This window comes from Vicia villosa, linkage group LG4, assembly GCF_029867415.1.
Source record: "Vicia villosa cultivar HV-30 ecotype Madison, WI linkage group LG4, Vvil1.0, whole genome shotgun sequence".
NCBI lineage: Eukaryota > Viridiplantae > Streptophyta > Magnoliopsida > Fabales > Fabaceae > Vicia > Vicia villosa.
The window spans coordinates 194,106,168-194,133,381 of NC_081183.1; the positions used below are offsets into that span (position 1 = coordinate 194,106,168).

Genomic DNA, 27,214 nt, shown 5'->3' on the forward strand with positions numbered 1-27,214 from the left:
AAATTAATGTTTAAATTGGAATACAAATTATCATAAAAACTTTCTATTTGCATTTTTACATAAAATATAAATTACATGTAATTTAGCCAGAAAAATTAGAATATATATTAAATTATAATATCACAATAAAAAAAATTGTGAAAATTATTTCTTAATTGTTAGATAAAATTGAATTTGAATCAATCCAACTATAAATATATAATCCAATTATAAATACATAAGTTGAAAAATATTTAAAACTTATTTATGGGTGCTATTGATTAATATTAAAAGTTGAAAGGGTGGGATGATTGAAAGTTGTGTATTTTCAAAAAGAGTGGGTGTAGTTGAAAACCGTGTGCCTGCTAGTGTGAAGATTATGGCTGCCGTTTCAGTTTTCACGTTCCAATTCCAATGTGTAACATAAATGCATACAATAAATAGTGATAAGTAAAATAGAATTTTAGGGTTAATTAATGAATAGTAGAGGAATAATATTATTATTAATATTAAGATTTAAATTTAAATTAAATAAAAATTATTGAAATGAATTTGGTGTTGACACATAAGCATTATTTATTGCCAAAATAATGAGCACTTTAATTTTAATAGATGTATATTAGATAATTAGATTAGATAGTCACCATTTATCTATTTTTTTTTTTACCATGGTTTCAAATTCGTGGAGCTTATTCCTCCCCGTCTAATTAACAAATCCCCTCCTATATTTAATTTAATTTTTTAATGTATATTTTGTGTAATATTTACATATATTTAAATTTTACTTTATCCCCAATTTCTCTATCCCAGTTTATAAACCTGCTTTGCAGCAAATTTTTAACAGCAAGTGACTGACACTATAATGAGCAACCACTAACCTTTGAGAGAATAAAATCAACCAACCATATCAAACAATTAAATTAATGATATGTGAAAACCCTCATGAATTGGTATTAAAAAGCTCCGACCACTAACAGTAGCATAACTTGAAAATTAAAACAAAATACTAACCGTGAATCAAAAACACACTAATATGAATTTCTTCTAATAACAGTTAATATGAATAAATTTAAAATTAGAGACATTATTACAACGGAAATGAAAGTCACATAAATTTTTACTCCTTGCAATGAATATGTATATACTATGTAAAAGGAAAACAGATTAACAATATTGAAAACAAAAATCTAAAATTGAAAAATGAAAACATCGAAATCAAAATTGGATAAAGAATTATGGGAAATCAATTTGAATACTGATATATTGTAGTAGAAAGGTTTCAGAGAGAAAATTAGAATCGTAGATATGCAGAAAATTGATCTTCGTATTGGAATTAGAAGAAGAATTGGAGAGGTTGTAAGGAATTGAAATTGTTATGGTAAGAGAAAGATAAAGATGAAAATGGTGGTTTTGAAAATGTTATAGATTTAAGACATTGAATGGTGGTATCACGCTTCACTTTTTCTTTCTTGATCTACTTCAACTCATCTTAAAAACAACCATAAAAATAATGGGGATGGGATATAGAGATGAAAAAGAAGAAAACTATGAGGGATGGAGATTAAAGGGGAATTTGATTGTGCTAGCATGCTGCAAATTTAAGAAGACGAAGATCGATATATGCCGTTGCAGATAATAAGAAAAACATGGAAAAAAAATCGATGGAAAACATTCAAGACGAACAACAACAATATTGTAATGAAGGAATGGTTGAACATAATTTTGGATCTGGGTCGAAATCATATGCCATAATATATAGATTAATGAGAGATTAATGAGAGTATAATTTGAAGGGTTTTGAAGAATAGAAATTGTTTTTTGCAGTTCCAATGTGGTTTATGAAAAAGCATGCTGCTCTTTGATTCTTTCCAAAGAGTGTTTGGGTGGCTAAAGTAATGACTCTACAAATTCATTCTTTCCAAAGAGTGTTAGGGTGGCCGAAATAATGACCCTAGTAATAATAGGGTAGTTTAAAATTAAGAATAATTAGGGAGATGCAATTACCGTTATGTCCCCGATTATCACCCTCAAATTGGTGATTAGAGGGATAATAATAGGATTTCATATGTATTCTACTTTATTATATTAAAAGTAGATAAATAAATTATCATAATTATTTACTTTTATAGTTAAAATAATTTCCTAGAATATCTTATTGGGCCATTATTTTTTAATTTGTTTTTTTATATTTCTTAAAGACTAGATGCGCGTTATGTCGTACGTCATGCATGAAAAGAGTTATGGTGTGTTATACTTTAATTTTAATTTTTTTAACCAATTTAAATTTAACCTTACATTAATCAAATGATAATATCATACATTTCTCATGTCATATATATATATATATATATATATATATATATATATATATATATATATATATATATATATATATATATATATATATATATATATAAATATATATATATATATATATATATATATATATATATATATATATATATATATATATATATATATATATATATATATATATGTCATTCATAAGTCTTAAATCCATTAAAAAAGTATATGCGGCTTACTTATGTTCTTACCTTATGTATGATTTAATTTAAGTCTTAAATCCATTAAAAAGATATAAGCGGTTTACTTATGTCTTATATTATGTATGATTTAATTTAAATCTTAAATCCATTAGAAAAGTCTCTGCAGTTTATTTATGTCTTACATTAAATATGATTTAATTTAAGTCTTAAATCCAATAAAAATGTATATGCTAATATTATAAATCTTTCATGTCATATCTATATCTCTCTCTTGTAAAGACTGAAGTGTGAGACCTACTATGCATATTTTAATTTTAATTTTGAATCATCAAATTCATATGATATTACTATACATCCTTCGTGTCATATCCATATCATTCTCTTAATCATTCTATGTCATTCAATGTCAATATTTTTTGCGACACTTCAAACTCAAAATTCTTTTACGAATCCTTTGTAGTTTTTCTCCATTAGAGTAATATATATTGAATTTTGAAAATTGTCACCTTTAAACAAACAAATTTTTTTTCCAATACATTCTCCATTAACTTCATCTCAAATCAATTTTTAGTTATAGCACACAATAACCATCTTTGGATGGAGAATTGTATTAAAATTAAAATATTCCTCGATCTAAGAAGAAAAATTTATCAATTAACAATACATAACACATATAACACTTTGATTTGGATCGATTTTAAAAAAATCAATTTGAAATCCAACTTAACGTAAGAAATCCAAACACATCCAAAATTACTCATAAATTGTTTTTATGAGTTTGCCTGGATCGGCATGGATTAGAATATTCAAAAAGTAATCGTTGAAGTATATACAATTTTATATTTAATTGGTTTGGCATCAAAATATATTTCTCTTTGTTGATTAGAACCATTCAAAAAAAAAAAAACAACATTAGGTTTTATTATATTTATTTATAGCATGATTATCGTTGAACACGTTCCTTGCACTCCACCATTTGCATTTTATCGAGGAAAAAATGGTTTGAGAATGTTTCATGGCATCAATGGGAAAACTAATTCTATAGTTAATAATAAACACAACCAACATATCACAAAATAATGTGATTGAGGCTTCCTTAAGATTTCTTTTTTATAATTCTTGCAATATATTTCTCTTGCACTCAATAAAAAAAGTATGTGTCATGCTATAAAAAGTTAAATGTAATTAAATATACTCAAATCATATTTAAAATTTCGACACATTGAATGCACGTGTTCCAAAAAAAATATTTCTATAAATAACTTATTAATATGTACCTATAGTCATATTTTAAACTTCAAAAACTAGATAACCCCATGATTTTTCCAACTAGAACAAGCAATCCTTCCAATCATTCTAATGTCCATAGAGAAAAGAATGGCAACACATAATAACTAAATGAGAATAGAAGTGCCCAAAATATAGGCAATCCATTACAGGATTCTTCATTATGAGGGAAGTATCAGAACAGTTAAAAAATAAAAATGAAACGTTTAATATGGACGATCATCGCCTCCGAGTAGCTCATTACATGATCAAATCATTTTCAAGTATATAATACTGAAAAGGCAAAATATACCCCATGGTGACCACAAAAGCCATCACAACTAGATAGCAATCTATCAAGCAATTGAGCTGGTATATCAGATGGAAAGCTACATCTCAAAATTCAATGTGGACTCAACACTGAGTTTGGGAATTTTCTTTTCCTCCGCCAAATTAACGGACGCCACAACCTGCAAGAAGACATAGCTAATAGTTAGAGGTTATGTATGACAAATAAATAGATGCTACAAAAGACCTCCACAGCTACGAACGAGTTCTTTGCGCTTATTTAGGAATAAAAATGAACTACTGTTCTAATGAGACTACATAATAACTTGATTTGGTATTTAGTTGTTGAATATTCTTTAAATCATACCGATACAGAAGTTAATAACTTATTCCAAATCTACCCCCAAGTCCATTTTCAGGTAGCACAATATGAACCTCCTCAAACTCAACCAATTTCACAAAGATAAAATGCTACATCCTTACACAGTCTATATTCGTAAGTTTCCAGGTTGCGTGCAATTGAAACTTCCAATATGAAGAGATTCGTGGATGTTTGAACCCTCCAGAAAACTCACATCTCCCTCAATCTCAAACAAAGCCATCATTTAAAGTAATTAATGGGAAGAAAAACAAGTACACAATTAAAGTCTCAAGACTTGTAACATCAACCTACCATTAGCCTTATACCAATCAATGTATAATTAGTCAACCAATACTCACTGTATAAATGCTAAAAACTTCAGGCTTATGCACAAGGAGATAAAAACACAAAACGAGCCACATTTATGAGTTTCATCCCACAAAACAATTCAAACTCAAAGCAGCTACATACATAATAATAGATATCAAACAAATGTTCTAAGCAACATTATAATTCAATTCTTGAATTGCATACAAATAACCAACCATGTTGACAAATAGTTGCTTAAATTTCCTCCAACCGCCGCATTTATAGTCCAGAACTAACAATTTCAAAAATCAATCACATACACTAAAATCAACCACACATTTAAAATCTAAACATCCTACGCTTAATCTAGGATTTAATTAGCAGCCGAATTAACCTAATTGTCAGCAATTTTCCATATTACCAAATTCAACAACCCTAATTCAAAACCATGATAAAAAATATACCTTGAAGCAACCAGTTTGTTTGGAACTCCTTGTCCACTCCAACCCTAACACCTTGCTTGAAGTCTGATAAGAAGCTTTGAGAGAATCATCACCGTAAACTTTTCCAGAAACTGCAAAGTCCCAAGAATTCTTAGCAACATCATAGGTAGGTTCAATTGTAGTCAAACCCTTATGATTATAGCTATACTTCAATTTACAGTTCCCAGATTCAACAGCGTAGTTCGCTGAAACCTTGTTCGATGGGTCCCACACCAACGTTCCGTCCAAAATTGTTCTGTTATCTCCTTTGCTATGTATGTATGCCAAATTCAACGGTTTCTCTGCAACCCTAACGGTGTTCATGAACTGAAACCGAAAATCCTGCAAACGAGAAAAAAATGAAATAAACCGAACCGGTTTGGTTTGGTTTAGAAATGAACCGGGCCGTTTTTGGAATTTACAATTCGTTATGGTTTACCTTTTTGGGGACGTTGTAGTCGACACTGAAGGAGCCAGGTTTCTCTACGGCGAGGACTAGGCCGGTTAAGCTGGGGCCGCTTTTGAAAGTGGCGTCGGTTATGGATGCTCGGAGTTTGACGTCGCCGGCGTTGAAGGCGACGGTGGCGGCGCCGCTGGTGTTCTGGTCAAGGTCGTATTTGCCCTTCAAAGCGGCCTTCATTGTAAACAACGGAGTGGAGAAGGGAATGTAAATTTTTTTTGGATTTTTTTGTGAAATGAGTTGAAATGAAATTGAAGGTATATATGGTGGAGCTGATTAGCGACTACCGTGTACTTTTTTCTTCATGTTCTTGGTGCCGGCCAGCGTAGTTTTTAGAGTGTTGTGGGCCTGAAAGTTGGGTTTGGTGTTTATAGGAATTGGCCCATTTAGATGCTCAAAATAGTTTTGTCGGGGCACTCTTAAAAATAAATTTGGCAAGGCTCAATTTTTTATAATACCTAATCTTGGATCAAAAAGAGTGATGGCAAGAAAAAAATGTTTGTAGGCTTGATTGTCCAACAGAGGAGGGGTGTACCTGCAGACAATCCGATGTTAAAGTAAGTATCGGCGTAAAGGTAACAAAGTTTAAAGTATAAAAAGTGAATATGTGACCCTTTTGCAGATTAGGGTATTTATAGTGATCCTTCAGTGCTAGGTTAACTGTCTCCATTATAGGATGAATATCCAAGTCCATGATGGATGATTGCCAGGATTCCCACATGCAAGTGGGGGTCAGCAGCACGTGCTCACCATCCTGAGTCAACTGCTTTGTGATCTTCAGTGGCATTGGCGGAGTTGCCCGTTACGAAAGCTGAATCCGTCTTGCTAGTCACGCACAACGTGGGAGATAATTGATGATGTGTCCTTGATCGGGGAGCACGTGGGAAATGTGTTATTCGTTGGCTCTAGCAAATTGGGCCAGTGTTTTAGGTTGTCCTCGACGCGGACGTGGATTGGACTTTGTCCGACGGTGGACCAGCTCCAGGTCCAGTCCAAAATAATATCAAAAATATCTTTAGCTAAAAAGTGTCTAATGAAAAATTCGTTAATGTAATAAAAAATGCGGTATATAGACAAAAAATCCAGTAATCTATTAAAGAAATTTGGAATGTATTTTTATCAAATGTTTCAAAAAACTATATTTCTGTCAAAAAATTTCGATTTTTTTCAAAAGCATTAGGTAAAACCAGATTTTTACCATAAACATGAAAATATGATAGTGTTATTTTATCAGCATTTTAAAAAACTTAGTTAATTGGTTTTTTAATAACCTCTTTTAATTACTAGATTCTTTTGCGTTTACTGAAAATCTAGTAGTGCTAAATTTCAACGTTTGAGATTTTGTCGACACTTTTTTACGGTTGTGATTGCACTAACAATTTTGTGTGGTTCATATTGATTCCTAACTTATATAAATATGCATAATATATTATATTAAAATATATATTATAATGTCTCAATATTGATGTCTCGCGTATGTATATTTCAACGGCGTGAAACCTCCTGTTGATTTTAAGCTCACATAAGACACACATCTTGTTGTCCTAAAATTCAAATTGGATAATCTTGTGCACCATACCGTTAACAGAAAGGTGGTTAAGATCGAGTATCGTTCGCCTTCAATCGATAATGAAAGGAAGATTATGTTAAGTAAGTGTGAGCTAAAGATTTAAAAGTCATATGAATCATCTAGCAGTGTTTAAGTTATGTCCGTGTTATTTTCATGTTAAGTGATGTTAAGCAATTTTCAAGCTAAGTTATGTTTATCCCGCAATAATATATTGTTAATTTTCATCTAATGCAATGTTAAACTAAAGTGTCGACTATACAAATAATTATGTACAAACCCAAAATAATGCCAACAATAATAAATAATGAACAAATTAATAACATCTACAAAGAATCACCATGCAAAATATTTGTTATCTGCGATGCCAAAACACACATCTCATCATCTAGGTTTGCCAAACCTTGAGATTATTGTAAAGGAGTGTAATCCTTTGTAACCACTGTTGGTCAATCATTCCAAGTAGAGGCGGTGGAGGTGATGGATGTCATCTAAAGGTCCTCCATTATGAGAAAGTCCACCATCATTAGCAGACTGAGTAGGTGAGATGGTGTGAGGATGTGATACTGTAACATATCACTTTGAGTAACCATCCTCACGCTACCAAGGGAATTGCACATCTACTACATTATCTCTAATAGAAATGGCGTTGATGAAAATGTTATACAAAAATCTTCTACTAATGCCCTCATATGGCACAACAATGATTGGTTGAGGGATGCCCTGAATATACCCAAACAGATGCAAATAACTCACAAGCAAATATTTCGCCACTAAACCGTCTATCATAACTGGACGAGAAATGCTCGTATATCCAACACTGCACAAGAAGAAGAAATTAGACATAAAAAATGTAACACCCTAATTTTTGCCATCGGTATTTTAACAAAATCAGAGTAAATAAATTTTTAAATCAAATCATCAAAAATAGGATGTCAATCTTCCAACATATCACAAATTTGCTCAGGTATAAATAAATAAATACATAACACACTTTTGGATGAACCAACACCATTTTCAACATAGTCCTCAAACTTCAAATTCTTTATTATCGCAGCGGAAAAGAAATCACGTTCATTATTCAACATCTCAATTAATCATAACCAACATTTAACCAAATAAAAGAGAGTTTACACACTCCCACAATTCATCAAACAAACAAAAAATAACAGCTAAGCAAAACAAGCAAGCGTTCATCCCCCACGGTGTTACGTATCAGAGCATAACGCCGACTCGAAATAAACAACGGCTAACTTCATCTACTGCGAATCACCTGCACGTTACCCACGTAGAGGTAACATTCAAATAAAAGGGGTGAAATATTATAAAAATATAAACAATGATAATAAGTAGATATAATATAACACACATGATTATATTATTCATTCTTTACACATCAACACTGATCAACAATACACGTCACATACAAAATATTTACAAGTATTCATACAATTCACATCTTATTCACCAACAACATCATAAATGCCATGAGACCGACTTCACTGACTATATGCATGTGGTACCATATCACGTCGCTTTTAGCCATTTAATTAGGCCACATCGTTATTTTCCATTTAGGCCAGATCGTCATTGCCATTAAGGCCACATCGCTTATGAAATGCATGCAAGACCGACATGTTACAACAACTTATGCAATGACAATACATGCACATCGGAAACATCATCATATCGCAAACCTCATCAATTCGAGTATCATCTTCACAAACACACATTATACTAAAGCATCATATTCATATGGTTATTTCAAAAAAATCATTCCCTACTGTTCGTAATTTATTCTTAAAATAAAGTATAATTTTTCATCTTCCCCTAGGTCCAAACGGCGCGTCAAACGAACACCCGAGTCAAAAGATATGGATTTTACAAGTTTTGAAAAACTGTCAACTTCAGTGGCAACCAGTTACGACCAGACGGGTAACTCGTAACCGGTTACACTACATTACAGTAGCAAACCATGTCAAAAACACCCAGTGGTAACCGGTGACAGCCAGGAGCGTACCCGGTTACCGTCTCACATTTTCGCTCCCAGACCCCAAAAATCATTGTGTAACCGGTTACGGTCAGGAGCGTACCCAATTACATCTGTTACAAAGCCAAAAACCTGAAATTTTGTGCTACCAAAATCTTTTCCAAAACTCACACTTTTGACACCAAAATAGTTTTCTCAATTGTATGATTTGAACAAGGATATTACCCAAACTTCTCATTCATCAATTAATGACAATATCATCAATTTCAAAGAATTTAACACAAGATCATCATCAACATTCATAACATCACATACATATCCAAAAATCCAATTTCACAGAAACATGAACATACAATTATACTAGTTATCTCCACCATACCCTACCATCATACAATCCCTCATAGTGTTAGAACCCCACCCTTACCTTGGTTGATGATTCTCTAAGAACTTTCCTTGCCCTAGCTTAGTGTTCTCTTCTCTCCCCTTCATTCTTTCTCTTCTCTGGTTTCTATGATCAATTCAGCAAAATGATCTATATTCTCTTTTATTTGTCACTTTTAACCCTTAGACCTCTAATTTGAAAACCCAACATTACCCTTCTTATTTTTAAATAATTATATAATAAATCCAATTTATTTAATCACTCACTATATTGTTATTACTAAAATAATATTTACAATAACAATAATAATCTCAATAATACTAAGACATATATATTGTTCCATACTCTGGATATTTATGAAGACGCGGCCTATAGCATGGAATATGCCCATAGTTGAGCATTACGCCCTACCCGACAAACATATAATTCAGCCGAGAACTGCATGTAGGCAGAAATCAAGTACTTAACCGGAGGCCGAGTTATGAGTTGTTACTAGAGCATCTAGAGGTCAAAAGTCTGGATGATAGCCCATTGATGGAGTCTGTTACGCATAATGAATGAGGACGTTACAAGTATTTATAGACAGTTATAAAACGTTACAAAGGTGATTAATGGTCATTAGACCATGGATATCACGATAAAATGGGCTCCCGATAGAGGGATAAGCAAGACACTTCTCTTGGAACAAAGTGCATCAATCACAGCTTCCAAATCCCCAAAGCTTATCACAATAATAGCTAGTTTTCCAACTTTCCTCACCTCTGAGGGCAAACTCCATATATCTAGTTTTTTACACAAGAACATATATACATACACACACACGCGCGCGCGCACACACACACACACACCTTTATCCTTACATTCTCGTCACAACCGCCTTATACTAAGGTCTTCTACCCCACAAATTACATCATAGCACACACAACACACCACATCACATATTTTTAATTATGAAAATAAATACGGTCAAAATGAGGCGTTACAACTCCCCTCCACTTAAAATATTTTCGTCCTAAAAAATTACCTCATTCGAACAATTGCGAATAAGATTCCCGCTTCTTGCTCTCTAAATCCTACATCATACTTTATCCGGCAGCTTCTCCTCAAACCACCTTCATGAGAGAAATATCTTTACCTCTCAACTGCTTCATTTCACGGTCTTCAATCTTCACCGGTAATGTCTCTATCATAAGGTTATCCCGAACTTGTATGTTATCCATTAGAATCACATGAGATGGATCCGAAATATATTTCCGAAGTTGTGAAACATGGAATACATCATGCAAATTCGAAAGATTAAGTGGCAAGGCCACCCGATAAGCAATAGCTCCTACTCTCTCTGAAATCTGATACGGACCAACGAATCGAGGCGTAAGCTTCTTCGATTTCAATGCACGTCCAACACCGGTCACTGGAGTAACTCTCAAAAATACATGGTCTCCTTCCTCAAATTCAAGATCATCCCTTCTCTTGTCATGAGAGCTCTTATGCCTACTTTGCGAAGTTTTCATCTTCTCCCGAATTAGTTTCACTTTCTCTGTAGTTTGTTGAACTATCTTAGGTCCAAGCACTACACTTCTTCCAGATTTCTACCAACACAACAAAGTTCTACACTTCTGACCGTACAATGCTTCTGAAGGTGCCATTTCAATGATAGAATGGAAACTACTATTATAAGTGAATTCCATCAAAGGAATATAACTATCCCACGTACCTTATTATTCAAGCACACAAGCTCTCAACAATTTTTCCGACGATTGAATGGTCCTCTCCGTCAACCCATATGTCTGCGGGTAATACGCCAAACTCAATTTCAGCTTAGAACCCAACGCGTCTTGCGAACTTTTCCAAAACACATAAGTAAATCTTGGATCTCTATCAGACACAATACTCAACAGAACCCCATGCAGCTTCACAATTACTCAGATATAAATCTCTCGACCTCAATGTTAGCTTCTTTCGCCTCTCACTTAGTATGAGCCTCCACCTTAGTTTGAACTTCAGCCTTAACCCGAGTTTATATATCCTCCTGAGCATTAGGCTCTGCATCAATGTCTTTTCCCCATCCAGCTCCACCTCATTTACGCTAGAAAGTACGAGGTGAGTGAGACTAGACAACCATCCTCTTCCTGCGAGAATCGGTGGGGACTACTCCACCTGCTCGAATATGTAAATCCTTCTTTGCATCTGCCCATGCATGACGAGAGTTCTATGTGGCTCTTTCAATCTGTCTAGAAGTTATCGTCTCATATTGTCCTCTGTTCCTCACTACATAAATAAAAAACAAGAAATATGACCTACCAAATCTTTTAAAAATTCAGAAGAAAGCATTAATTATCCATATTTTTTGAAAAAATAGAGTAACAATTTGTTACCAGAATTCTTGAAAATGCATTATTCATTTTTGAATTTTTATTATATTTTTTAAAATTGTCGGTAAAGATTTATGATGATTTACCAAATTTTTCAAAAACGTCGGTATAAATTCATTTAATATACAGGCTTTTACCAGACATTTCAAAAATGTGGGTAAAAACTCATTGATTTCCAAAAAATGCGGTATGAATATTAAAAAATAGATAAAATTACAAAGTTTTAACGAAGAATTTTGACTTACTTGTTGTTTTGAGCCACCCAAATATCCAAGGTCCACTTCAACTTAAATCCATTTTACTATACCTAAGGTATAAAAGTCAGTTCACACGGAAAGCAACTTAAATTCTCTGATCTCCATTTTTCACTAAACTTTTCTTGAATCGTGAACTAACTTGGGTGTTGGAGTGCTAACCTTTCAGGCCCACCCTGCACCACAAGTACCAGAGATTAACACCACTGGTTCAAGATTATACCAACTGCATATAATTTTGGTTCTCGAACAGAACATGGGCACAATTCATGGGAATTGACTTTGACTCCTACAAAATTATTTTACCAGATCAATCTCGATCTGAAATCAAACATCTACCAGAAGTAGAAGGAACAAAGAGAGTAAATCTGGTAGTCATGTCCAAGATCCTCAATCCTTCTCCTGAATCAATCATCAACCAACTATCACCAATCGATGATTTTTGCGGTGCCGCATCTTCCATAAGTTTTCCTTTGCTAGATTGCCTTCTACGCATGACAAACACTAGCGTTTAACAAAGCAAAGGTCGATTGGAGTTAGGTTTTCGAGATCTTGAAAAGATTAATGAAATTCAAAATTTTGATCTACCTTTGGTTCTTCCAGTCACCATCGTTGATAAAAAATTGACAGGATTCCTCGTGGATGACGAAAGTTCCTACAACTTTCTTTACGTAGACACGTTGGAACTGTTAGACATCCAACAAGAAGATTTGAATCCATCTAGTGGGGGAGATATCTTAGCCTTCAACGGCTCGATGGCTCACCCTTGGGGAATGACATATATGGCATTAACAATTGGAGAAGGAACACGTGAAATGAAGGTTATCCTCAACTTCCTTGTAATCTCGTGCAAAAGTGTCTTTAGAGGTATCATAGGGAGATCCTTCTTAGAAAAGCTAGACGCAGTGGCTTTGCCAGCCCACTTGAAAGTAACTTATCACAATATGAGGGGAAGGTTGGCCACTGTTGGTGCTGAACTAAAGAAGTTAGGCGAATCAAATAACTCCTCTAATAGGACATTCTCGCATCGACATCGAGGACAAAGGAAAATATGGAGGGTACTTCTACCTTTGTTTTGGACACGCACGAGAGGGAAGTCAGACCTACTCCAAAAGGTGAGTTTGAATTTGTCTAGCTCGGCGATAACCCTATGTGGTTGGTAAAGATATGGTCGAGCTTCCCCTAGGAGTAAGGTACATGCTAATTGAATGTCTTCAAGCAACCACACGCCTCTTTGCTGTCTCTCTACATGAGATGCCTGACATTGAGCCCATCGGAGCCCGTTATGTCTCTCAACAATTAAGGAAGCAATCCTTGGAAAAGGTTGAAGCTACCGCGAGCACAGTGAAAAAGCCTATTGGATGCCATGTTCATTTCTAAAGGGAAGTATACAAAATGACTCTCCAGCGTCGTTCTAGTAAAAAAAACCTCTAAAAAGTGGAAAATGGGTGTTGATTATACAAATCTCAGTAGAGCTTGCCCAAAGGATGTCTACTCACTCCCGAACATTAACAAACTTGTAGATAACTCGGTCGTGCATCAATTGGTATCCTTCATGGAGGCCTTTTTCGAGTACAACCAGATACCTACATATGAGCCCGACCGAATAAATACAACATTCACATATTTTGAAGTGTGACTACTAATAATATTGATAGTGTTTAAGGACGACAATTTGTAAAGAAGATCAAAGAGTTATTGAAGATGAATTAAAATGTTCGAATTATCCACATATTTCAGAAAGAAAATAAATATGCATAATTATTAACTAACATGAGATATACACTTATCTATTTATGATACTTAAGTGATACATTACTCTCCCCTTAAAAGTTATGAAGGTTTTTGCTCCTGATGTTAAAGTGTTTTCTTACTTGGTTTAATTCTTCTTTAATTTTTTCTCTTGAATTTCAGCCTGTTATATAAGAAAAAAAATGAACATAATAATAAATAGAAAAATTATTAATAGGAGTATTATTATTATTAGGGTCATGCTAACGAGTGCCCCCGGGGCACTCTTTAAGGTTTCCAAATAAAGAAAATATTGTCTAAATAAATTAATCATTTCAATTTTCAATTCACTAAATACAAATATTTCCAATAAAACATAAATTTTGTTACTTAAAAGAAGTCAATTATTTCTATTTTTAATGCAATGAATACAAGTATTAATAACAAAACATACCATTTTTATACTCTTAACCAGTGCCCCTAGGGCACTCGTTAGCATTGCCCTTATTATTATAATACTAAAAACGCTAGATTTTTGTGAAGAAAGTGGCAATAATCCCAAACATAGAGGAAAACGATAAGCCGGTAATTCCGTTTCCACACCCAAATTAGGCTTCCCGCAAATAACGCCTTCAAAAAAATCAAAACCAAAAAAACGCATCCCTCACACACAAACCAAAACCCATTCTCACATTTATCATAGTGTATCTAGAGCTAGGTATAAATCAATCTATCTTGACGAATTAATCGGAAAATAAAATCTCATAACAAAATTCGAGACCACAATTGGAGAATCACATCCTCCAATCCAATGAGGAACCTCTGTCCAAATTTCGAGAAGGAAGACGGATTAGAAACGGTTTTGGAAGTTCCGATTCCGGAGGATATGTGGACTGGAATCGGAAGCAGTGGTTCCAATCGGTGGCAGAATCTTTGCGCGCTCATGAAAGCGCAGATTTCTAACGATAAATCTTCGCATCTTTCTGCTACTTCTAATAATGAATTCATCGCGTTGCTTAAACTTGTTGGTTCTCCTCTTATTCCTCTTCAGGTTCAATGCGATCGTACGTTAACTCGTCCTCTCAAAGATTCTAGCATCGTAAGCATTATTTCGCATTTATGAATTCGCAATGTTAATTAATGAATGATATTTGATTCTTTTTTTTTACGGTTAGCATTATCAATTTCATGTGTATATTTATTGACTTATTAATTAAGCTGTTGTTATGTGATCGATGAATTGATTTAGAAATATGATATTGAGCGCGTGTTCGGTGTTAAGATGCGGATAAATAATTTTGAATGAATTCATAGTGAAAATTGATTATGCTTAAAATTGAATTGGATGTAACATGATCAAAAGTGAGTTGAACGTAAATTTTTACTATAAAATTCAGGTTTAGATTCTTCCAGGAGAATCAATTATGGAAGTATATTCAATTTTACTTTTGAAGAACAAAACCTTCAAAATTAATTCTAAACTTTTTAAATTAAAAAATTAAATTGGAAATGTTATTATATTATGATTTTTTATTTATTTAATACTATCAGAAGTATTTTATTTTGGATAAAAGTGAAATATCTGGCATTGTTGCATATATAAAAGAGCATTGTAGGCATCCTTTTAAATTATGGTCCACAATAGAATGTGCGGCCGCAATTTTAGTGGTCCGCGGAATCGCAACTACCGTTGCAGCTGCATTTACAGACAAGTATCACTATATGAAAGTTTGAAACGTAATTACAACTGGACTGCAACTGCAATTTTAAATTTTTATGTCTAAGGCTCGTGAGAACCTTTGCATGAAAATTAGATGACACTTCATGTTTGAGTTGTTTTTAAATCTGATTCTGTCGGAGCTGGAGCTTTGATCCTTCGCAGTTGGTCTGGTCTAGTCTAATACCAACAGCTAGATTTAATTCAATGACTGAGAGATTAGTTGAGATTAATACTCCCAAGCCATTAATTCATTTGTTGATATTGGATTGATTAGCTATGGAAACGTAGAGAGTTTGAGTTAAATTTTACGAGGTTAAAACTTGAATGATGTATGATGTTGTAATCCTATCATTGTTACTAACAACAGCTCTAAAATCGTTGATGTTATTGTAGTATTTCCTTGTTCATATCACAATTGATCAGAATGTTAAAATGATTAGGGAGTTGTTTTATAAAGTTATATTATTAAGGATATTAGTATAACTGAGATTATTTTATTAAGCTTGTTTGTGGCTGTTACAATTGACTAAAAGCTGTTTGAATGAAATAATGTGCAGGAAGCTTCAAGTGCAAATTATATAGTGCAGCAATACATAGCTGCCACAGGAGGAATGGGAGCATTGGATTCACTGAAGAGTATGTATGCAGTTGGGCAAGTGAGGATGTTTGGGTCAGAAATGCGTGCGGGAGATGATAGCATTAAACCGATTGGTAGAGCTGAAGTGGGAGGTTTTGTGTTATGGCAAAAGAATCCAAATTTGTGGCACTTTGAATTGGTTGTCTCTGGTTTCAAAGTCAGTGCAGGGAGTGATGGGAAGATAGCATGGACACAGTCTTCTTCTAAACCTTGTCATGCTAATAAAGGACCTCCAAGACCTCTTCGCCGCGTCTTTCAGGTACCAATAGACTGACATTATTAGAAAATTTTCTATTGTTCAATCTTTACACAACCAAATGCTTACACCAGTTTTAATTTATTCTGATTAGAGTAATTAATAATGACATGTTAGGTTATAAGAGGTTATTAGTTGGTTAATTATCAGATCTTAAATCATAAATGTAAGTAAAAGTAATTAGACAAGTACAAAAGTTGTCAGCTACCAAGTTGAGAATCTGTGACTTAGGATATAGTATTAGTACTAGTCACAAATCACAATAATAAATTAATAACTTTACATGTATATGTCAACAAAAAAAAAGTACATGTAAGAAATAGGTAGGGAAGTATAGTACTAAAAGTGTTTTTACACAATCTATGAATGCAATGCTCCATTATGTTTGGTTTTCCAAAATAGAATCTGTTATCTTTGAGGGGGAAAACCTTGTACCTGATTGTGTTCTTCATACAAACTTTTTACTTGCTTAACAACTCTGTTAGCAATTTGTTTTTGAATATATAGCACCGAACCAAGCATTGAGTTGCATAGGATATTAAGGGTCACTTGAATTCTGGTATAATAGAAAATTATACCCTTATATCAAATGTGTTAATTATTGGTAGTATACATTTATTTGTATTGATTCTTTTTGTCTTCAACTATTACTTAAAAAACATGTTAGAATTCAATTATTATTGTTTTTATTTCAAAATAAAAGTTTGTGGTCTTCTGTGTTTTTCAGACCTTGTAATTGAATTTGAAACAACCGGTGTTCAGCCAAAAGTTTGAATTTATCATTGAATTTATAAAGGGGTTCGTTTAATCAAGATTTTGTTGTTAATTTTATGTATGTTGTTATTATCAGGGACTGGATCCAAGATGTACAGCCAACTTGTTTCTAGATGCTGTATGTGTAGGAGAGAAAACCATTAACAAAGAAGATTGTTTTCTACTAAAAGTAGAGACAGCACATGACGTCCTCCAAGCACAAAACACGTCTCACACAGAAATTATCAGACACACGGTGTGGGGATACTTTAGCCAACGCACAGGGTTACTTGTCAAATTCGAAGATTCCAAGTTGGTTAGAATGAAGCCGGGCAAGGAAATTGATTCTGTTTTTTGGGAAACAAGCATTGAGTCAGTGATTGAGGATTATAGATACATAGATGGTATTAAAATAGCACATGGTGGCAAGACAGTGGCCATTTTATACAGATATGGTGTAGCACATAACCATAGGCGACGAATTGAAGAGACGTGGAGGATTGAAGAAGTTGATTTTAACATTTGTGGCTTGTCAATGGATTGTTTTTTGCCTCCCTCTGATATCAAGAAGGAACAAGAAGTTGCAGAACAAATTGTGTCGTAGGAAAGAGTTGGGACTTTCCTTTCCTTTTCCATCTGTTTTGTCAACCATAACAAAATTTGTGTACATATTGTATAGAGGCAAACCATAGTTTGAATACAAAATATTTCTCAAGATCCTTGGTTTAGCGCAAAATATCAGCCAGCGTTTATATTTTTACCAGGCATTTCAGGATTTTATCTTCAAACTGAAAATGTAGATGAGTCTCCATATCTTCATTACATAAACTGCACTCCACTACATAGTAGATACTTCTTAAAAGTCCGGGAAACTAGTGTTCCACCGATCATGAGCATATAGCATGCAGTGCTCTTCCTGTCATTTGATTACCTCCTTAGTCAGAATCTGAGTAGCCATATGTCATTGTATCTCCTTTGTTATTCTTCTGGTTACACATCAAAATTCCCTGATCAATTGTGCCTCTAACATACCTGACTATTTTCTTTGCAACTAGAAGATGAATTACTCTTGGTTGTTCCATAAATTTGATCATCAATTCTATAATTTTGACATAATTTTGGCCTAGTATTGCATAGGTCACCTTAGAGAATGAATTATTTATTTGCACAGTGTAGCATCCACCAGTTCTTCATCTGCATATTTTCTCAGTTTGGCTCCAGATTCCATTGTAATTATTGTAGTTGCTCATATGAAACTTTTTTTAACACATCTTCAGCATATTTATTTTGGTGTGGGAAGATACCTTTGCATGTTGTCACAAATTATACCCCTAAAAAATATGATAGGTTCCCAATATCATATATCTCAAACTCTTCCATTATGTTTATCTTGAAGGTTTCTATCTCCTCTTCATTTTCATCAGTGATCGACAAGTCATAAACATATAGCTACAATATCAACAATTTCTTCTTACTTACTTTTCTTACATAGACTTCATGTTCTGATGCACACTTAGTGAAGCCTAACTTAAAGAGAAATGTGTCAATTCTGATGTGGTGTATTTGGTGCCATGACTTCATGCTTTACACCTTCATTCTCAGAGAGTTGTGTAAATTCCTTAGAGATATCTTCATCTTCACCATTTGTTCTAAATTTTGTTAGACTACATTCACTTAAGTTCTCAGCATATAGCTTAAATATCCTAAACATTGTGAACATGTCACTTTCTTTTTAATTAGATAGATCAACACACGTGTTTAGTATACTCATTTAAGAAAGTCAATAGATAATTGTTACCTCCGATGGATTTTGTTTCAAAAGGGCCACACATATCCGAGCTTACTATCTCTAGTTTCTTCTTTGACTTCATTTTCAAATCACCTCTTAATAACCTCCTAGCCTGATTTGTTCCACACAATATTGATTGAGATAGGTGTGATAATCCTGGATATCTTCAAGAATCGTGTTCGTTCACTTTCCGAACAAAGTATTTCGACCCTATACTTGTCTGGGTTCACGAAATCTTTGCGGGAATAATTCTTGAAGAATCAATCTGTTTCTGACAATGGAGAACAGATCAGAATGTAGAGGAAGTATATCATTTTTCGTCTTACAAATCGAGACCAAAAGACTCCTTATATAGGAGACCAACAATAGAAACGAACAGACACACCTGTTCGCTAAAACAGTTATGCTGCCCCGCACCCCGCCAGGGGCTCCGCCCCTTGGACCCCGACGGGGCGCTGCCCCGCACCCCGCCAGGGGCTCCGCCCCTTGGAACCCCGTTTCTATTATTCGTATTCAATTGTACGTTTGGCTCCACGAGCGTGCACTCCGCACTACCCTAACTCGTTTCAAGCTTAACGCATAATTGCATCGGCCTTCAGTAAATCACATTACTACCAAAATTACATTGATGATACTAAAATCACCAACAAATATTTCACACACTTCATCCTGTAGTTTGATCTAAGGCAAACCATTAATGGTTAAGAACATTGATATAAATATTGAAGGTCCTATTACTTGACAATCGAGGCTTCAAGACCAGTCTTGCATTTGGAATATAAAACTTTAGTTCTCTAATCACTAACTTCAGTAAATATTTCATCTCAAACAATTTACCCAGGCTTATCAGATTTCTTGTCATAAAAGGCGTATACAACACTTCATTGATGATTGATTTTTGGCCATCTCTCCTTTTTATAAGCACAATTCCAATCACTTATGATACAACTTAGCAGTTTTCTGAAAACCTTATATTCCTTCTCGCATAATCATATGTTTCAGACGCCACTCCTTGTGTTCATTCATGTCATTATTGCATCATGTGTCTGAGTACCACAAAGTGAATTTATCTTGATTCAGTTTCGTCATGACCATTAGAAGAACACTCCATTGCATAACGACCATACTTTTGATAGTTATAATATTGCATATATTTCTTGTCAACTTTCTTCTCGAAACTATTACTAGTTGCATTAATTGATTTCCCAACATGGTTCTTTGTGTTCTTGTTGATTTATTTCATAATCCTGCTTCTTATTTTTCCAAATCTACTTTCCTTTGTATTTTATTTAATCATCAATCTTCATATTCTTCTTTATTTTGTCCTTTAATGCTTGCTCAGTCACCTTTTTTTTTTAATTTCTTTGCTTCATTGTCAACTCACGTGCTTATAGAGAGACTAGAAGATCTTCAATCTTCGTTGCAACAAGATCATTTGACTGTCCATTTTTGAAAGACAACGTAATTAAAACTTAAAGTCAAGGTTCTCAAAACCTTCTTAACCTTCATTAATTCACTCAGAGTTTTGTGGATATATGTACTTAAAGGTACAACTATTTGCACCAGTGAGATGTTCATGACAATTTTGATGATGACAACAATATGATGCAAAGTCTTCATTAGTAAATAAGAATTAAGGGTCAAAGATAATCAATCAAATTCAAGAGGTTTTGTTTGTGAGATCAAGATATCAATCCAGATTCAATTGAGACAACACTTAATGTCAAGCGACGTTCGGTGGAGTCTCTGATGATGGTGTTTATCAAGAAAACTATAATGTTGGTGTTTATCAAGAAGCCTGATCAAATTTCACCAATCAGAAGACATTAAGTTTTAGATAGAGTGTTAAATCGGTTTTGGATCAAAGAAGAGATCTTGAAGCTTTAAAAGATTGTGAAAAAGAGGATATGTGAAAGTTTGACTGGTTCGTGTCTGAGTGATCAATATTGTAAAGATACTAGAATAATTCTTAAATTAATAAGGCAACACACACACTCACCTAAAAATGTTTTAAACTTCTATGAATTTTATAAAAACACCTTAAAACCTATAAAGGAACCATCAGATACATGTGAGCTTGACTAAGAGTGTTCTTAATTATTTAGGAAGCATTTATATGTTGCCTAATCAATTAGAGACTTAATATAGTCGATTAGAGCAAGAAAAATGGATTATTAATTGATTAAGAATACTCCTAATTGATTAAGACACATAGTTGTTGTAGAGTTTCCTTTTTGGAATTAGGGTTGCCATATTTTTGAAGCATCTAACCACACGCCTTAATTGATTATATAATTTAAAGGCCAGTGGATTTTTTTTCCTTTTTTAGACAAAATTTTCTCCTATAAATATATGGTTTCTCCTCACTTCAAAATACATCAGAAAATATATTTCTATAATACTTTCTCATTTCTAATCTCTCCATTTCATTTCTTTCCTTTTCACAAATTTGCCTTAGTGCTTTGAGAGTGAGAAATATTTGTGAGACTTTTGTTGTTCTAGTGCTATGAGAATTTTGTACGTTACTCAAGAGGGTTTGTCTCTTGTGTAATATTTTCGAAAGAAGTCATGGTTTGGTTCTAAATTAATTAAAAACTCTAATTGGTTCTTAAGATTAGTCACAGAAATTTTCTGTTTGGTTCACTAGGTAAATCCGTTAAAAGCTCTTGTTTGATTATTGAGTTTAGCCATAAATTACTTTGTTTGATTCTTGAGTTAAACCATATGTAAAAGATCTATTTGGTTTTGAGATTATCCTAGAATAAAATCTCTCGTTTGGTTTGAGGATTAGCCAATGTATAATCTTTTTTTTTTTTTTGTGTAGGAACAACCTGTGAAATACTCACACTTGATATAGTGGGAACCCTCAAGAAGAAATTCTCAAAATCATATATAGGTCAAATGGTTAGGTCAAACTTGTATAAATTTCTAGAGCATTTATCTCTTTCCTTATCTTTTTACCTTTCAGTTCTTTATATATTTCCGTTGAATTTTCATCTCTTTATCTTCCTTATTTTCATTATATTAATTTTTTTCTCTATTTTATTTATAAAATTGAGTTAAATGTTTTTATAAATCTATATTTTATAATTGGACACTGTTTTTCAACCTAACCATATGTAAAAAATCTATTTGGTTTTGAGATTATCCGGTATAAAATCTCTCGTTTGTATATTCTCATTTTTTTGTTATAAGAATGTTCGTAGGCAAAACCTGTGAAAAATTCACACTTGATATAGTGGGAACTCTCAAGAAGAAATTCTCAAAACCATATATATGTCAAATGGTTAGGTCGGACTTGTATAAATTTCTAGTGCATTTATCTCTTTCCTTATCTTTTTACATTTCTATTCTTTATTTACTTTCGTTGTATTTCCATCTCTTTATCTTCCTTATTTTCATTATGTTAATTATTCTTTATCTCTATTTGATTTATAAAATTGAGTTAAATGTTTTTATAAATCTATATTTTATAATTGGACATTGTTTTTCAACCTACAAAATTTATCCTCCTCTTCACCCTCTTGTGTGTTTTAAGTCACTTGTCTAACAAGTGAAATTAAAGTATAACTCTTGTTAAAAGACCAATAATCTTAGAAGGTAGAATGATGATTGCAAACATTTTTTGGTTTGCTTTTGACATAGATTTTTTTATGAATACACCTCTACCGTTTGATGGTTAAAGGTTTGACTTATGTAAATATGAAATAATTTTTTTTATTGAATAAAATGATTTTGAAATGTGTGAATTTATTATCAATGATCCGCTTATTCATACTTATTACATTAATAATAAAGTAGGGAACAAACTAGATAATTATTGGACCAAAATGATAAAAGAAAAGTTAAACTTGATTTTAAAGTTTAGCATCTGATGATGAGTGTTGAAAGCACGCTAGAGTACTTTTCTATTTTTAATTGTAATTCGGTCAAGAAAGTATGAGACACTCTTTAAATGATACATGTAGATTTTCCCAAGATCGAACAAGGGAGAATGAACAAACATATCCAAGAAGATGAGTATTTTGATAAGATTTAATTGATTAACTAAACTCTTAATTGATTACAAAGCTTGTTTTGGAAAGTTTTGCAAATCAACCTCTTATGGGCCAAATCACTCTAATTTCTATATGATTCTTTATGCCAAAAATATTGCTTTTAAAGGTATACACTCCTCACTTTTTATTCATCCCAAATTATTTTCTCTTATCTTGTTACTATTATCATCATTATTATGCTTCCAGTAAAAAGTCTTCGTATTGAAAAGCCTTCTTCAAAAGGCTCTTCCTTAAATGACTCTTCATCCAAAGTTCAAGGAAAAATGAATTTCTCCAATTGCCTCGTGTACATGTCCTTTTACACGAATGAGAAGTTTCACAAAGATTTCACTTCATATGAAAACATTTGTCAAATACTCCTAAAGGATTCTTCATCGCAAAATCAGAATCGTCGTATCCAGACTTGTCCAAATTTTCTACACGAACCTCGCTTTTGATGACATGTTTATTGTGTAAAAAATTAGCAAGACCAAAATTACTTTCACCATAGAGAAATTTGGGGTTATATGTAAAATACCCGCTTATGGAAAAACCTACAATGTTAATGCTCTAGACAATTTTCTCATTTCAATCACTATATTTCAGTGGGAAGTTCCCTTATCAATCCAATGAGAGATAATAAATTTCTTCTCATGATAAAATTCATGAAAGCAAGTTGTCGTGACGTGCATCACCTTGTAATCCGTATGCTACATCCACGAAAAGAAAACTATGATGAGCTTCTTTAACAAGGTGTAGTAGTTATGTGGCAGCTAACTCAATTTTTTTAAAATTAATTGGACTTATGGAATGATAAGCTACATGTTCAAGTTCCAAAATAGCAACTTAACAATGATACCTTACAAAAGTTTGATCACCAAGTTCATGATTAAAACTATGATTAATTTGGATAATGAAACCTCAAGTTCAACTTATGGGAAAATTAATTAAAATCTTTAAGTTCGGTCGAGGTCCAAGTTGGTTATGGGGGCTTAGAGTATATTCATATGAAAGAAATTGATAGCAAAGATCATCAAGAAACTTCTACTGAAGAAATGTTTACCAGTATTCTAAAAATAACCAAGAGACTACTCATGCTATTCATGTGTTGAGAAGGAATGTTGCTTTTATCAATAAGCATGCATCGGTAAAAGGATTAGTCAATAACAATGATGATAATGACAATTAAAAGTTGTCTTGCTCTTTGAGTGTTTATCGCTTTTAGTGTGTTTATTTCCAACAATTTCCCGCTTTGAAATATTTTGGATATATTTCATTAATAATAAGTATTTTTTTATGCTTATTTGAAATTCGTGATCTACATGCTTGAATTTGTTTTCCCGCCTTGTTACCTATTTTATCGACCATTTATGCCTTTTTGATAATGCCAAGGAGAGATAAGTATACTCTCACCAGAGTAGCGTATACTGTCAATTTTTGTAAGAGAGTAAGTTTAACCACTCCAATCATTTATCTATGTTTCTCTATTTGTTCCACATCCTTAAAAAATGCGTTTTCATCATCGAAAAGATAGAGTATGTTTATCTATATGCTTTCTGGTACAACTATATGCAACAATCAAATGTTCACAGTGTGTGTATGTGCTTTGGATTTCAAGCGTCACTTAGGAAACTCCACTTTAAGACCGTTAAAAGAATATTGAGATATCTTAATAGACCCCCATGGTATATCAAAACATTTATCTCTTTGTTTGTTATTCATTATGTGATTTATCTCCAAATCATTTTTTTCTAACACAATATTTATATTTGATCTTTATACCATTTTTTTTAAAGTTTAAGAAAAATACATCGACAATATCTCCCATGTCATATAACAATTAATTTTAGGCAAAATACCTTTTTTTTCCCTTAAACTTATCTTGGGGGTCCAATTTGGTTCCAACTTTAAAAAGTGTCATGTTGGTCCTTTAACTTTCAAAATGGCGTCACGATTGTCCTTCTGTCTGTTGTCGTTAGTCAAAGCTAGTAAATACATTTCAGTTGGCAATTTCTAGGTGACATGGATATAACATATAATATATGATGAAAAGTGTATTGTGTTGTTCAAAAACCTAGAAAACACTCACGAAGAAGCCCTAAAACGTCTGCTGATGCGATGGCGAATCGAAGTGAAATCAAAGATTGAACACGTTATTAAAGGCACATGGGTTGGCTTTACCAAAGAAGTGACAAACTGAACACACGTTTATCAAAAGGTTAGTATTTTTCTATCTATTTTAGGTCAAATGTTTTACGACAAATCATTGTTCTTTAAATGTAGGACATATATTTGTTATGTTTTAGGGAAAATTTAAGGGTATTGTGTTTGTGTTTTGTAATTTTATGAATTAAGGCAAAATTTTCTTCAGTTTTAGGACTTACGAATATGTTAGGGTAATGTGTGTTTTTGTTATGTACATGTTTTAGTGCAAACTCTAATTACGAGAGTGATATGAATAGGTACAATGGATGAATACTTAAAACTCCGAATTCATCACAGTGGTGATTCATTGATTAATGGCTAAGTATGTGTGAAGGAGGACTAGTAGATGATTTGAAAGTAAATGTTGACAAAATGAAGTTATTTTGAGTTAGTTGGTGTCTTGAAGAAGTTAGCTTATAGGGACTTTGAGACAATATATTACAAGGACAATACATTTGGGATGACTGCACTTGTTGATGACAAAGATGCTTTATAAATTGCATATCTTTATAGGGTGCACCAAAATGTTGATATATACATTCAACACACCTTGTCTCAACCTGATTATTGTGATGGTGATGTTCATAATGTTGATGAGGGGCCTGATGAGATTGTAGATGAGGTGGAAGAGTTGCTTAATAAACTACATGATGACATTGTAGATGAGTTGAATGGTGCTAATGTTGAAGCTGCTGGTGAAAGTAATGTTGGATTGAAGGAATGTAATGTTGGAGTTGAACAAGCAAATGTTGGGTTGGAGGATGGTAATGTTGGAGTTGAATAAGCCACTGCTGGAGTTGAACAAGGTAATGTTGGAGTTGAGGAAGGAAATGTTTGAGGTGAACAAGCCAATGTTGGAGTGGAGGAAGGTAGTGTTGGAGTTGAAAAGGGTAATGTTAGAGTTGAAAAGGGTAATGTTAGAGTGGAGCAAGATAATGGTGGAGTGCATGATGAGTTAAGTTTTGATGATAGTGAAGATGAAAATTACAATTATGATAGTGCTTTTGAAGTGTGTTTTGAGGATGAGTCTGATGGATATGATGACATTGAGGAAGATGAACTTGCTAACCTTATTGGGTATGAAAGTGTGGGTAATGGAAAAGGCAATAAACAGAAAGAAAAGTTTGAAGAAGATAAAGGGAGTGATAATGATAATGAAGACATGCAAAGTGGAGAATGAGTCTGATGGATATGATGACACAGAGGAAGATGAACTTGCTAACCTTATTGGGTATGAAAGTGTGGGTAATGGAAAAGGCAATAGATAGAAAGTTTGAAGAAGATAAAGGGAGTGATAATGCTAGTGAGGACATGCAAAGTGGATGCATAATGATGATAATAATGGAGTTCCAAGAAAGAAGTACACAATTTTCAAGATGAAAATGACATGTCAAATTACAAGTGGGAGGTTGAAATGTTTTTTAGTTCAAAGGATAATAGCTGACAAACACACTTGTAGTAGAGAGTATAATGTGAAGTAGATGAGTACAATGTGGTTGAGCAAGAGAGTACTCAACAGCCACATATTCACACATAAACGAATGTTTGAAGGTAATTAACGAAGATGACTTATGTGACATCATTTTGAAAATTAAAGGACTAACATGACACTTTTTAAAATTAAGAGGTCAAATTAGACAATGAAATAAAGTTAAGGAAAAAAAATTCCTTTAATTTTAAAAGGTATTGTAGTATTTTACATACACTATGTACAACCTATTTTTCATTTTTTTTACTTTAAAAATGATTTACAAATAAAAATAAAACCCTCGAAAACAATAGGTCAAAGAAACCGATTTGAAGGGAATTATAGGTTAGAACGACACCGTCTAGTGTAGGTTAGAACGACACCTCAAGCTTATAAAACGG

General features: G+C 33.2%; 3 protein-coding genes across 4 annotated transcripts; 1 reads left to right on the plus strand and 2 right to left on the minus strand.

Moving 5' to 3' along the window:
- Window positions 1-3,884: 3,884 nt before the first annotated feature.
- LOC131596590 (outer envelope pore protein 24, chloroplastic) lies at window positions 3,885-5,938 on the minus strand. The gene is made up of 3 exons (XM_058869295.1): window positions 5,632-5,938; window positions 5,175-5,534; window positions 3,885-4,222 (listed from the first exon to the last, which is right to left on the minus strand). The coding sequence occupies exons 1-3, from the start codon at window positions 5,830-5,832 to the stop codon at window positions 4,142-4,144; spliced, it is 642 nt and encodes a 213-aa protein (XP_058725278.1). The 5' UTR covers window positions 5,833-5,938; the 3' UTR covers window positions 3,885-4,141.
- A 4,756-nt stretch (window positions 5,939-10,694) lies between these two features.
- LOC131598624 (uncharacterized) lies at window positions 10,695-11,102 on the minus strand. The gene has a single exon (XM_058871206.1). The coding sequence runs from the start codon at window positions 11,100-11,102 to the stop codon at window positions 10,695-10,697; it is 408 nt and encodes a 135-aa protein (XP_058727189.1).
- A 3,417-nt stretch (window positions 11,103-14,519) lies between these two features.
- Window positions 14,520-18,752, plus strand: LOC131594184 (uncharacterized). 2 transcript variants are annotated; one of them, XM_058866270.1, is made up of 3 exons: window positions 14,520-15,047; window positions 16,226-16,564; window positions 17,412-18,751. In XM_058866270.1, exons 1-3 carry the CDS (start codon window positions 14,760-14,762, stop codon window positions 17,916-17,918), a joined length of 1,134 nt encoding a protein of 377 aa, XP_058722253.1. In that variant the 5' UTR covers window positions 14,520-14,759; the 3' UTR covers window positions 17,919-18,751. The 2 variants fall into 2 exon arrangements, with proteins under 2 accessions (XP_058722253.1, XP_058722254.1); XM_058866271.1 differs by having other exon boundaries at window positions 14,804-15,012; window positions 17,412-18,752.
- Window positions 18,753-27,214: the final 8,462 nt, after the last annotated feature.

Excerpts from the sequence above, each read along its gene's own strand:
- LOC131596590 (XM_058869295.1), bottom strand. The coding sequence starts at position 5,832 with ATGAAGGCCGCTTTGAAGGGCAAATACGACCTTGACCAGAACACCAGC. Across the intron at positions 5,535-5,631 it reads ACTACAACGTCCCCAAAAAG|GATTTTCGGTTTCAGTTCAT; the intron begins GTAAACCATAAC and ends TCTCGTTTGCAG. Across the intron at positions 4,223-5,174 it reads AACAAACTGGTTGCTTCAAG|GTTGTGGCGTCCGTTAATTT; the intron begins GTATATTTTTTA and ends GTCTTCTTGCAG.
- LOC131598624 (XM_058871206.1), bottom strand. The coding sequence starts at position 11,102 with ATGAAAACTTCGCAAAGTAGGCATAAGAGCTCTCATGACAAGAGAAGG.
- LOC131594184 (XM_058866270.1), top strand. The coding sequence starts at position 14,760 with ATGAGGAACCTCTGTCCAAATTTCGAGAAGGAAGACGGATTAGAAACG. Across the intron at positions 15,048-16,225 it reads CTCTCAAAGATTCTAGCATC|GAAGCTTCAAGTGCAAATTA; the intron begins GTAAGCATTATT and ends AATAATGTGCAG. Across the intron at positions 16,565-17,411 it reads CTCTTCGCCGCGTCTTTCAG|GGACTGGATCCAAGATGTAC; the intron begins GTACCAATAGAC and ends TGTTATTATCAG.